The 12,646-nt window shown below is 37.2% G+C and overlaps 1 protein-coding gene across 1 annotated transcript in view; it reads right to left on the reverse strand.

The window, feature by feature from the left end:
* Positions 1–12,646, reverse strand: part of TPP2 (tripeptidyl peptidase 2) — a 55,318-nt gene that overhangs the window by 21,572 nt on the left and 21,100 nt on the right. Inside the window, exons 14-22 of the mRNA XM_075714472.1 lie at positions 11,338–11,495; positions 9,916–9,992; positions 8,772–8,878; positions 7,817–7,971; positions 6,541–6,657; positions 4,875–4,975; positions 2,707–2,803; positions 2,297–2,434; positions 204–448 (exon numbers count right to left, since the gene is read on the reverse strand). Of these exons, the coding sequence (XP_075570587.1) occupies positions 204–448; positions 2,297–2,434; positions 2,707–2,803; positions 4,875–4,975; positions 6,541–6,657; positions 7,817–7,971; positions 8,772–8,878; positions 9,916–9,992; positions 11,338–11,495 (1,195 nt within the window). The remainder of the gene's footprint in view (positions 1–203; positions 449–2,296; positions 2,435–2,706; positions 2,804–4,874; positions 4,976–6,540; positions 6,658–7,816; positions 7,972–8,771; positions 8,879–9,915; positions 9,993–11,337; positions 11,496–12,646) is intronic.

Below are 12,646 nucleotides of genomic sequence, written 5' to 3' on the forward strand. Positions count from 1 at the left end.
TATTCAAAGAAAGAAAGTTCAGTGTTAAAACTAGGTTCATTAACGTTCCATGGGGACTACAATAAAGAACCCAAACAGTGAAAGAGCAACACAAGAGGAATTATCAAACCTAAACAAGTAGACACTATCAAAGTATCATTTTAGTTAGGTGCAGAGGCAGCTGCTTAGATGTAGATGAGAAAAACAGGACTTCAGTAACTTACTTGTCATCGGGCAGAGATGTAACAAAGAATGGCTGACTGTGTTTTGGTGGTAATGTCAAACTGTTGGATTTCTTCTTCCCTAAGAGAGCAAGGCTATGGTTTTCATAAATATCTAAGCTCAAGGTACTAGACAACCTGTGAGAAACAATAAATGGAAGGTCTTTGATGCGATCCAGCTCACTGTTCTGTTCGTGACGAATTTGTAACCGAATAGTGTAATCTCCTTTTTCCAGTTTCACAGAATACTGAAAGAAAGAAGTTCTCATAAATGTCAAGATCAAATACTTCACCATTCACAAAGAAACCCAGAAATATGACTGTCATGTTCTTCCTGACCCATATAGCTCTAGCTGTTTAAAATATGCTAGATTGCTTAGTTTTGGAATCTCCTGAAAACAGAGCGCTTTCAAGACTTGATAGCGGCCAAAACACATTTTGGATTGACTGAAAAACAATGACATTTTCAGATCACAAAATAGGCTGACATCATTTGTTCCTATTCTAACACTGTATTAACTGCTCAATAATCAGAATTCTTGCTAAACTTTCAGTTCAAAACTTCTAGCAGGTCTGCCTTGATACACTTTGTTTACTATGTAACTCTGGGTGCTCTGTGGTTTAGATCACAGGATATTGTCCGCTGTTTCAAACACTGTACCAGTTTTCACACTGAGGGACCTAGTATTCCTGTGAGATTTAAGGCTGCAGTTTAAAGAGCTGACAGACTCTTTGCCCTGAGCTTTTTATTCAGTTAGAGTATGCAGGTAACATTATCTCCACTTATTAAAAAAAAAAAAAAGAAAATCCACCCACCCAAAAAAAACCCCAACAAAACCAGACTCAAATTCTTAGTTTTGAAAACATTATTTCATTTTGAAAACATTCTTTCATTTCTATCAAACTAAAAGGGCACCACGTGGATGTTTTGAGCAGTAGCATGCTAAGTTTCTTTGCTGCTGCTGCTGCTATAATACAAAAGGCAGCCCCAAGTAGAAAGGGACAATAATTCAGAACTACCTTGCTCCCAGAATCTCCCTCTCCTGGATTAGGGAGTCATGCTTCCTGATGGTATTTCTTCCTGGATTAAATAACTTTGAACTGCTTTAGAATTGTCCTATGATGCACAACACCAGAGATTTATAGTATGGTGGTCCACCAGGTGTAAGTAACAAACTACTGTGGTGATTTTTAGATTTTATAGCACCTTAAAAATGCAGGTCAAGGAACAGAAATTTAAATAATGCAATTCCTGAAATTATTTTATAAGATTCAAACGACATGCTTTAAAGTTGATCTTTTGTAAACTTCCAGAATGATCTATGAAAATAAACATTACATTGAGGAAGTTCAACTGTGATTTTGGATTGGTAAAAAATAGTTCCAAACCCCAAAATTATGGAAAATGTTCCTCTTATGCCTTTTTTTTTTTTTTTTTATTCCCCCACGCCCCTCCCCGGCACGATCCAAACACACGGCCTGTTCCAGCAGAAAGAGATTCCCAAAGAGAGTACAGTATCTACAAGTCTTGTGCAAAAAAATTCCCTTTGAAAGACAGCAACAGGAAGTAAACCAAGCTATAATAGTTAAAAGGCTGCTTGAAGACAACAGCACAGAAGACAGCCTTCATGGATCCAGAAGCCTCTGATCTATCAGCGGACAAGTCAGACTACAGAAAAAAATAATGGATCCTTTCCACCTTAAATAGAAAAGTTCAAGGTAACGTCTTTGTGAAAAACCGAAACATACAGATAAGAACTTGAATTCACTTCCTGAGAAGCACCAGTCAAAATCACAAGAAGTCACAGTTAACAGCTTTTTGTAGAAATAAAACACACCATAACTCTTTCTCCTACCTTGGAAGAGGAAAAAAAAAACCATCATAACGCTCTATTTTCAGGGAAATAAACCTGTCGTTACTTTTTTTTCATACAAATATATCACCACCGAACTTGTTTTCTTGTGAAGATGTAACAACTTTATACCTATGCATCAGGAAATGTTAGGAGCTAAGAGCAGCCCTGGGAGGTGAAAAAGAATGAAAATTTTCAGACTGTGCAGAAAACAGAAGGTAAAATAAATACATTTCTCTGTACCTGGTGTGGATAGGCATCTCCTGAACCCATTTGTCTTTTGTTCTGGTCAAAAATAATCCACAGTTGACTATCAAATTCAGATTCATACAACAATTCACAAAGAAGTGGACAGCTTGGAGTTACTTCTCCACTCTTAGGCTATTAAAAGAAAGGTCAAAACAATTAATCCACTACCAAGTAAAACCAGTACAACCCTTACACACATTCAAAAGGATGTCTGAACTAAAGCCCACTTCAAGCAACAGTAGCTCCTTAAAAGAACCAAATCAGAATTTTGACTGCAGAGAGTATACAGTGTGAATCCAGACCCTGTTTCTGACAGAAAGGTAGTTAAAATTAAAATCTGGTTTAAGAAAGCATGCTGTATTTATTAATGACTTTGAAAAAACCCAACCACCCATAACCCTCACCTGGTGGAAGTTATAGGTCAAAATCATCTCATACAGTTGACGATTATTTGGTAAAATATCTCTCGAGCCCAAAGGTTTTATTTTTGCACTCACTGGTCTGCAGTTAAACAACAAAAAACAACAGAAGGCACTCTTAAGAAACATGTGTCCTCTATCAAAATTTGCCCTTGCTTAAGCAGAAGCATATTCTGAAGTACAACTGAATTCAGCACACAGCAGTAACATCTCTTAAAATATTGTAACTATCCAGGCTGCATAAATTCCTCAGTTAAAATAAATGTCAGTTCAAAAGCAAGGTTTAGTGACATTACAGACACTGCCAAAGAAAGAAACCAACAGAACTTAGCAAGCACGCCTAAATGATCAAGATTAAAGGCCATTAAAAAAAAAAGGGGAAAATCAACATACTTCAGGATTAGGGGAAAAAAAAAAAATCAGGTTGCTTTACATCTCTAGTATCCATGCTGCAATCAGCACTTTTATTCATAGATTGAAGGATTAATGGCACAGTAATTAGAGGACAGAAAAAAACAGTTGACAACTGTTCATTATATAAGGTTATGTCAGAAGATAATCTTTATGTAAGAGGCCTTACAAAAATCAGAGTAGTAACACAGAAGAATGCCAACATACACTACATAGGTAGTGTACGTTAACTCAAAAACAGTTAGGACAATCTATTTTTCAGAGTAGTACAAACACTTTAGACCTTAAGCATCAGAGAATATGGGCTAAATAATAATGATATAGGAAAATCAGAGCTTCAGAAATAAAGAATACCAGAATGAGGGTGGCTTGGCATCATTTAAGTGTACATTTCATTCAGTCATTCTGACAACCTTTAACTACATGATTAAAATTTTCCTGTAAGGTTCTGTCAGCTCTTTCATTGCCAAGAGCACAGACTAGTCACCCAGTAAAATATCTATGCTGGTCCATTTAACCCAGGTTTCTTAGTCTGGCAGACACCAGATAGACTGATGACAGAAGACTTAAGAACCAAGTAATACCACATGTGATACATCTCCCTAATACCCTGCCTCTTGAAACCCAAGAGACCGAATGAGAAGCCATTCAATACTTTTTTCCCCTCTGTGTTACTACTTATTACTTCATTCAAGAGACACTATTCATGCCTTAATTTAAATACATAAATATTTCTCATTAGTTGACTTAACTGCAGTTCATTCACTGTCAGATGAGCACCTCAAATATTACAAGGAAGTAAGAGCATCTCCATTTTACAAATGAAGAATGAGGCAAAGATATATCAGGGGATTGTTTTATTTCCTCACTTAAGGCACATCAAATCAGGTATTTCTGAATCTAACATTAGGTGGCATGTTCATTAAACAATAAACTCCTAGCAACCTCAATTCCAGTTACGAGTATCCAAAAGCCCAAGGTCTCCAGTGAGAGGCCCAAATAATGGAAAACTCTGGATTACTGACCACTGTGAAACTGTCTGGCCCAAGTCTTAAAAGTACTGCTTAAACTGTATGGCACTTCTTTTTCCTCCTGAAGTGACCAACTTTAGTAACTGCTGCACTGGTTGGGAATTTCCAACAAAGCTTTTCCTCCAAAGCAGCATGTGTCAAACTGACAAGAAGATAAGCGCAGCCTTCCACACAAAGTTCTGCGCTAGATCCTACAAAAACATTTCCAATCAAGCAAGAGAGAGAAGACAGTCTTCCCAAGTCAAAATTGGGCAGGATCTGAAGCAGCTGCTTTGGAAAAAAAAACAAAAAAACAAAAAAAAAACACCCAAAACCACCCCCAAAACCCCAAAAACCCACAAACCAAAAAACCCACCAAAACCAAACCAAAAAAATACCCAAACGGTAGAACCAAGTAACTCCACAATTTGTTTCTTTAGATATCTAAGTGCCTTTTAACTCCGTCTCATTCAGAAGCAATGGAATATTCTTGTTTTTTTCTTTTTTTTTTTAAATTAGCTTAAGGAAAATAAATGGTATGGAAAAATTTTGTCGAAATTAAAAGGAAACAAAAAAGAGAATGCTGAGAAATGTTATTAATCAATGCTTCCAAACCTACTTAAAATTTGACAAGAATGTTGTTATCCTAAATTTCACTGTTAACTTGTTACTGTTTTAACTACATACAAATAGTTTTCCCACTTTCCCAGTACAGTTCCCCAGAAACTCTACCTGAGCGTTTGAACCCAGCTTTTCAAATTTATGCATGGAGCAATATCTTCATACTTCAACAGCGACTGAACATCAAATCGTACGATGCCTTCTGAAGCATGCTAAAGGAAGAGTATATAAAAATTATGCTTCTGTGCACTTATAACGTCAGATGTGGACCATCTGACACGTCCCTCAAAAATACAATGCAAGCTGTATTTATCTATACTATAAGAAGTAATATAGTGTGAGTTTGAAAGTGTCACAAGCTTATCTCTATTTTACAACAGCAGATATACTGGGACTTGCAAGACTGTAGCAATTGGAGCTAAAGTCTTATTTATTTTTTTTCCCCCTTAATAATTTAAGTACTTTGTACAGAACTGTACAAGTCACACTTTGGGCAGGACTGGGTTTTGTTTGTGCATTTGTGACGATTTCCTTTGAATATGTAATTCAATAAATACAAGTATTATTCATCTAGCATATTAAAACAAGTATTTTATGGTGCTTCTGCTTAGGATTATTACAGAGTAGTTTAACTTCACAAAAAAGAAACAATACTACATACACAGGCTAGTGATGGGCAAAATAATTTGAAAACTTTTTTTCTAGCAGTATCCCATGACAAAGCCACCAATATATCAGCACTATTAAAATTTATTTTATGAAAGTTACAGGTGCTCAAGAAGGAAGGGCAGAACTGTTTGTATTCTCTCATTTTTAACTTTCTGTTACTCAGTTGATGTAATCCTGCTGGGGTGAGGGGAGCTGCTGTACACACCACCACCACCAGCTCTCTTTTCCTGCATTACTAGTTCAAGACGTAGTACCTTAGAACTATACACCCACTCTTTTTTCCCCAGTTTATTCAGCTCTTAGAGCCTGAAGACATCCAAATTCATCCACGGGACAGCTGTAATTTGCTCTGGCCCTTAGCTGAAAAAAGGGTAGCATGGTGCTGCTTCCTGTAGGCATTGCCATCTCAGGTCTCAAAGAGAGCCCTCCCCTGAGGAGGGCAAAGTCAAGGCAAGCCAGATTGCACAGAACAGCAAAGAACACAGGAGCAAGATAAAGTACTGTAAGGATTATGAAACTAATGTTTTTAGCAACTTTTTCAATCCTTTAGTATCATGGAGCCTTAGGAATCATGACACTGCCCATCCACTGCCCTAAATGATGAATCTCAAGCCAATCAGCACATCTCAATAAAACACTGAATAGAAAACAAATTTTAAGGACATTTCATTCTGAAAATGGTATTCAGAGTATTGTCTTTTAGCAATGGTAGTCTAGATACTCAAGTTCAAGAACTATGGTCCCAGCAAAGTTTATTCACACAAACACTTGCTACTGTAAGTATAGTTACAATTTCAGCCTTTTAGTATGTTCTTGCTATTGGTGTTTTGTTTGCATTTTTTGTTTGTGGGGTTTCTTTTTCCTTCGATTTTTCCCCCTACTGATTTATAATGAAAAGGCATAGAAAAAATTATAAATAATGGGAGTGGGCATTTTTGTGGTACTGAACTCCTATTTACCTATTTTTAAGAGGAAACAAGAACATCTGACATATAAAGATGCTTTTAGTCTTTCTAAATACAGGTAAGAACGAAGAAAAGCTTTTTTTTTATTGCGAGATACCATAGGACTTCAGAAAAATTCAAAATAAACACTCCAGAAAACTTACCATGTTTAGCTGAGGGGTAGCACAAAGTACACCATGGAAGGAAATTGTGTAATTAATGCTAACATCGCTAAGGCTTGCCCACCACCGAGCAACACAAAATTCAATGGTTTTTCCAGCCTGGGTAACAAAAGCACAAAGTTAGACTCAATTTCCCATCTCCCTGTCTATTGACCCCAGCCTCCCTCATCCCAAGCCAAAAAAATTGGAGCATAGCTCAAAAAAGACCCTGTTATGTCCAGTTTACTCCAATTGTATAGGTTTGTGCAGTAGCAAATAAGACATTATACTTGGTCCAGAAAACCCAAGACAACTCCAACAGAATAGGATGACGACCACATCAAAACAAAGAGTGCCAGGGGTATACCCTGCAGAGAAAGGTACAGCTTTTAAATATTACATCTTCCTTTCTTTTACTTCAAACTAGGCAGACAGGTTACTTCATAGATGAGTTGAATATGTGTGCCCTAGAATATGTGTATCAGAAAAAGAGATCCCATTCTCTGCCTAAATAAGATGACATGAAGCTTGGGAGGTTTGGGTTTTTTGTTGTTGCTGTTTGGTTGGGGGTTTTTTGGTTTTGTGTTTTTGGGTTTTTTTTAACTAACATGATAAAATTCACAATGTGTCAGTGTAACAAACTTAGCTTAGGGTCCCCCAGCTGACATTCTCACAGAGGGTAAGGGACTGAATAGCACAGAAATCATAACCACTCTTAGGCTTTAGAGCTATACACCTAAATTAAGCAAGGTGGGGCACAAACTTCAGAAGCGGACTCTGTCATCCACACCCCTGAACTGTTAGCTTACTCCCTGGTTCTGTTCTGGACTCTTGAGCTAGCATTATTCAAGCTAAGCCTGCTGTTTCCAAGCAGTATGAATGTAAGCCAGTCAGTTATCACATGGCTTCAACATCACAGAGATGTCCCAGATTACCACATTAAGCGCTAAAGGCAAAATATGCTCAACTACTTCTATCCAACAAGTCATAGCCCCTATCTGAAAGGGAGACAAACTAGTTTCTATAAACAAGTACCAACAAATTGAAGAGATTAACACGTATTATAAGGGCATTACCAAATAAGAAAGACTAGGAAGCTATTAGAGATCTTTTCAAAACTGAAAACCAGATACATTCACTACTGTAACAAAGGTATGATTTCTTGGGTTTGGGGTTTTTCTTTGGGGGAAAAAAAAAAAAGTCCAGAATGAGTTATGTTACATTGCACTGATATATTACTTTCTCTCTTTTCCCCCCACACCACCCTAAGGTAACTTACCAAGACAGGAAATGCTTCAGTCACTGATCCTTTTTCTGGTAAGGATGAAAATTTGTAGAACTCATGACTTCTATATGCTTTTTGTTTCACTAGCTGAACAGCATGAAGCACAAACTTGGCAGTCACATCAGCTGAACATGAACATACTGTCACTTCTAGGTTAAAGAAAAAAACTTAAGTTTAGTTTCAATAGCCAAGAATTTTAGAGGAAAAGCAGAGATTCACCAGAAAAACACTAGTTTCACAAGTAATTCGTAATTAAAGAAGTTATGCAGTACCCCAAGTGGGTCCATATGTGAACAATGCTTATATATCAGTTATTTACAAAGACCCTTTCAGATTAGCTATATTCAGAGATCAGTTAAGAGAAACATAACTCAACTAAATGGTGAAAATTAATCAGAGAGCACAGATGTATAATCTGTACAGGACAGACTGCTGTTGAATTCCAAATTAAGAGTTGTATGACTAACTTCAGTCTAAATGAAAGATTCTTAAAAGGATTATTATTTCATAATCTCAGCAGGAAGATGAGAAAAAAACCTCCTTTTTTCCTCCTTACAGAATTATGAGCTACTTGCCCATCATGCAAATCACATTTTCTTCAGTTAAGACCTCTTTCAACACTACATCCATACACCTTAAAAACTAGGCAAACCTCAGACAGTAACACTTTTCCATAAACATGGGGTACTGCTCCAGTTATAGGCAATTGCTTCAGATTGTATTTTCTGGTTTCTAGAAGACTGAGAATCAGGATTCTACTATACCAGAAACCATGAGATAACTCAAAATCACTCCTCTAAGAGCTTAAAACCAAATAAACATTTTACATATTAATGGGTCAAATCCTTCAGTTCTTATTCAGGCAGAACTCAAAATTATTTCAAAACAACTGTGTCAAGTCTGACAGATGTGATTTTTTTTATTTAATTAATGTGGTCATTTTCCTTACCAGCCCATGTAGCTCCCTGAGGAACATCAATGAAGTGCCTTCGGATTTGACCAGGTTTAAAATGAACATCTGTATATGTCAAGTCATAGCTTGAAGATTCATCTACTCTGTATGTCAAAAAGAAAACACAAACAGTAATTGAACAAGCTGTGAAGCCCCTTTTATTTTTAAATGCGAAAATACTCTCGGAAAAAAGTGTACAGTGAGGATATTTAGTCCTCAGCACCAATTATTTTAATCCGTACTAGTACAGTATCTGACAACACAATGCATCTAAAAGATTTAAAACATCCCAGAGAGGTAGTGGAGGCCCCATCCCTAGAAACATTCAAGGCCAGGTTGGACGGGGCCCTGAGCAACCTGATCTGGTTAAAGCTGTCCCTGCTCACTGCAGGGGGGTTGGGCTAGGTGACCTCTAAAGGTCCCTTCCAACCCAAAGCATTCTATCATTCTATGATCAGCTCCACTACATTATGTGGACACCCTCCCCAAAGTTACTATGCTTAAACTAAGTATCAAAGAACCCTAGTTTTCAGTGGATCTGCTTTTCCTGACTGAGTGACTTTCCACTCAAGTGAGTTAGAGAAAAGTTATATTGTTTTTTTCTCAGGGCAGACTGTCCACTGATTAGGTTTAATAAGATACTCTCCTTCCCTACCAACATCACTGAAGTCATATGTTTAAACCAACAATGGGGACAATACTAGCTCTCTAAATTCGGTATATTGAAGTCATGATGGAAACTTATCTGCCAAGTAATGCCCCCCTACCTTTATGTACTCCAGTCTACCAGTTAGAAATGAAAAAACAAACTCCAGTTGACCTACATCTATGAGTACATTGATGGATACTTTGGTCAATGAGCCAGAATTCATCTGTATTCTGATGGACCAGGAAGATGCTGCTGCCACCATGGCTAAGCCCACCAGAACACACTGCCTTCTGGCTGCCAGGACCAAAACTACAAAAAAGCCACTGCTGTGTAAGTCTGCTGCGAGAATCTTTTCAGATCTCTGCTCCCTTATTAATGTTAGCAGTAAGTTCAAGAACTCCCAGAGAAAGAAGGTGGTGAAATAAATTACAAGTGGGTACAGAAAACTAAACAAAACTTAAAAAAATGCAGATAAAGCCTGGGTTTACTGACCTTGTTGGTATAACAACAGTTATTGGAACTCTGAACAGAGGGCCTGCATTAGGCATTGCTGTATCATATCCACACACCTAACAAAATAAAATACAGCCACTTAAAATCTTTGGTCAAAATGAAATTATGGAAGACAACATTAAATTTAAACTAGTTGCAGAGTATTTTGAATCTTTGTAGTTATCACCGAGAAAAAAAAAGCTTCATTTGACCACCGTTGCTCTAAGAACAGTAAACCAGTAACATTCACCAAGGAAAAAAAAAAAAAGGAATTTTTTTCACACTTATTTCAGCCTTTTCCCAGAAGTCTTCAGGCTTTCAACCCACATTTGATAGTCCCTATATCAAAAGCTCAACACAGTTTCAACTCAGAATTTGTCCCAAACAGCCTCATTGATTTATTTCAGCTGTTTTTGTTGTTGAATTAAACATATTTTAACCCTTGTTTTCCAGGATTATGTTTGAGAAGATACAGTTTGATTTACCATGCTTTTCATGGCCAAGCTTAAATACTATCTCTGAGAATTTGTTCCATCATCACTTTGCTAAAATGTTTGCAGTGGTACCATAGAAGACTTGCAACTAAGCATCTTAAGCCAGTCACTTCTGAAAAGCAAGCTGATATCACCTTCATTATGATCAACTACAATGCAATGGTAATATTTCAATGTTAATGTAAGATTTGGGATGAAGATGGGGAGGGCTGAAATGTATTTTTTGTTGGTGGGTTTCTTTTGCAGGAGTGAAAAGGCAATGGTTGGGAGAAAAAACAAGAAATTTAATGGCTTTCATGTTAAATTTGTCCAAATTTGAACATAGTCACTTAGAGTCAGCAAAATGCTTCTGCTGTACACAGCCATTACCACACGTTTTTCTCCTTCACCTTCCAAAAGGCGATGGGGTAGAGGGAAAGAAAATAGGCTACATCACTGTACCCAGGCAACTCAAGGTAAAGCAAAATCTTGGGTCCATATAAGACTGCATGGCAACACCACAAAAGCTAGGCCAGTCCTTAAGCCACCACAGAAAGAGAGAAATATTTAAGACCTCATAAAAACACATATCTCTATCCTCAATAATACTACAGGACTGAGTCAGATAGCCAAAGGTGAAACTGTATCCAGAGAAAAAAAACAACTTAATGAATGGTTATTTATTTGGTTTGTATTTTCTATATGCTTTTATTTTTTAAACACAGATACTCAAAAGTCCCATTGGCATGTGTTATACAGCATTGTATAGCATAACTATTGCTGAACCCTGGATTCAGCCTGTATAGTGAAATGGAGTGTGGCAGTATTGTCTGGTCTGTACAGCACACAGCTTTTATTTCCTCAAAAATTACTTCTACAAAATGTTGATAGAGAACACAAGAAAAGGAAAGCGCACACAATATTGCTTAGAACACCAACACTTCAATACCTCTGTATAATGCAGTCCTTCTCTCAGGCCACGTGGATCCACACGAATATTTATGTGTCTACACTGGTTCATAAGCTCTAAATGACTAGGACACTGGACCCATTGTGCATTTGAAGTTAGAGCTAAATGAAGCTGGAGAGATATTCTTTCAGTGTTTTCTGTCAAGAAACAAATTTAAAAACCAGTTCAATAACACAAATATGGGCTCATGTTCTACTATAACACAGTATTTGCCATTAAAATGTACACATCAATAAAATGTAATAGGAACCAATTCATTAGGGCCCCTGGATGGCAAATTCTCCACAAAGGACAGTGTTCAATATTATTTCTTTTAACTTGAGAAAAATAGAATAGCAGCAGTGTACAGTAAAATAAAGGTTGTACCCAACTTTGAAATTTTCCCCCCTGAAACAGTCAAACCTGACAAAATCAAAGGTAGGCTAGTAAGCAACGCTCCAGTTACCCACAACACAGTCTGGAAACAGGTATAGACTTCCTTGTAGAGACACAAAGTCTTGCCTAATGCAGAGAAATACAATAAAAAGCAATGGCACTGATTCTGAAGGTTATGCTAGTTACCAGATTACATTATAGAGCAACCCAAGTGAGAGGCAAAATCTATTAAAAAATTACTATGATCATCTAGTCTGACTTTGCAAACAGTCAATTTAGCCAATTTCACAAATTAGCTCCCATGTCAAAAAGCTCTGGGTTAAAGCACAGCTTCCAGAAAAGCATTCAACCCTAGTTGAAATGTTTCAGTGATTAAAAAATAGCTTTCTCCTGCTCTAAAGATTAATGACACTTTGAAAAAAAATTTCCACATATCCCAGTCCTAATTAACCTTAGCTTAGTTTTCAGACATTTCATTGCACCTTTGCTAAGTAGAGAGCACTCTATTTTCATATGTAATTCCCTCATAATACATGAGAAACAATAAAAGCTCAAACGGAACTTCAACACACAGACTGAGAAGATCAGCCTCCCTTAACCTCCTACTACAGCTTCTCAAACTCAGTCTTGTTGAAGACACCAGACATGGCACAGAAGTAACAACTGGACAGATACTAGGGAAACAACACCATGCTACAAGCCAGTCATCCATTACAAATGCCTAACTCTGTTTTCAGATTGTTTGCTTCCAGCAGAAGTGTCAATCATACGATTATTTTATTTCTCTGTGTCACATGGTAAATTTAAAAAGCACCAATTGCAACGTAACCTGTCAAACAACTAAGTTACTCTGAGTCAGTAACCTGTCCTGATTCATACCCTTTCTTCCCCTAAGTAAACTCATCCCTTTGTC

This window comes from Pelecanus crispus, chromosome 1, assembly GCF_030463565.1.
Source record: "Pelecanus crispus isolate bPelCri1 chromosome 1, bPelCri1.pri, whole genome shotgun sequence".
In the NCBI taxonomy this organism is placed as follows: Eukaryota; Metazoa; Chordata; class Aves; order Pelecaniformes; family Pelecanidae; genus Pelecanus; species Pelecanus crispus.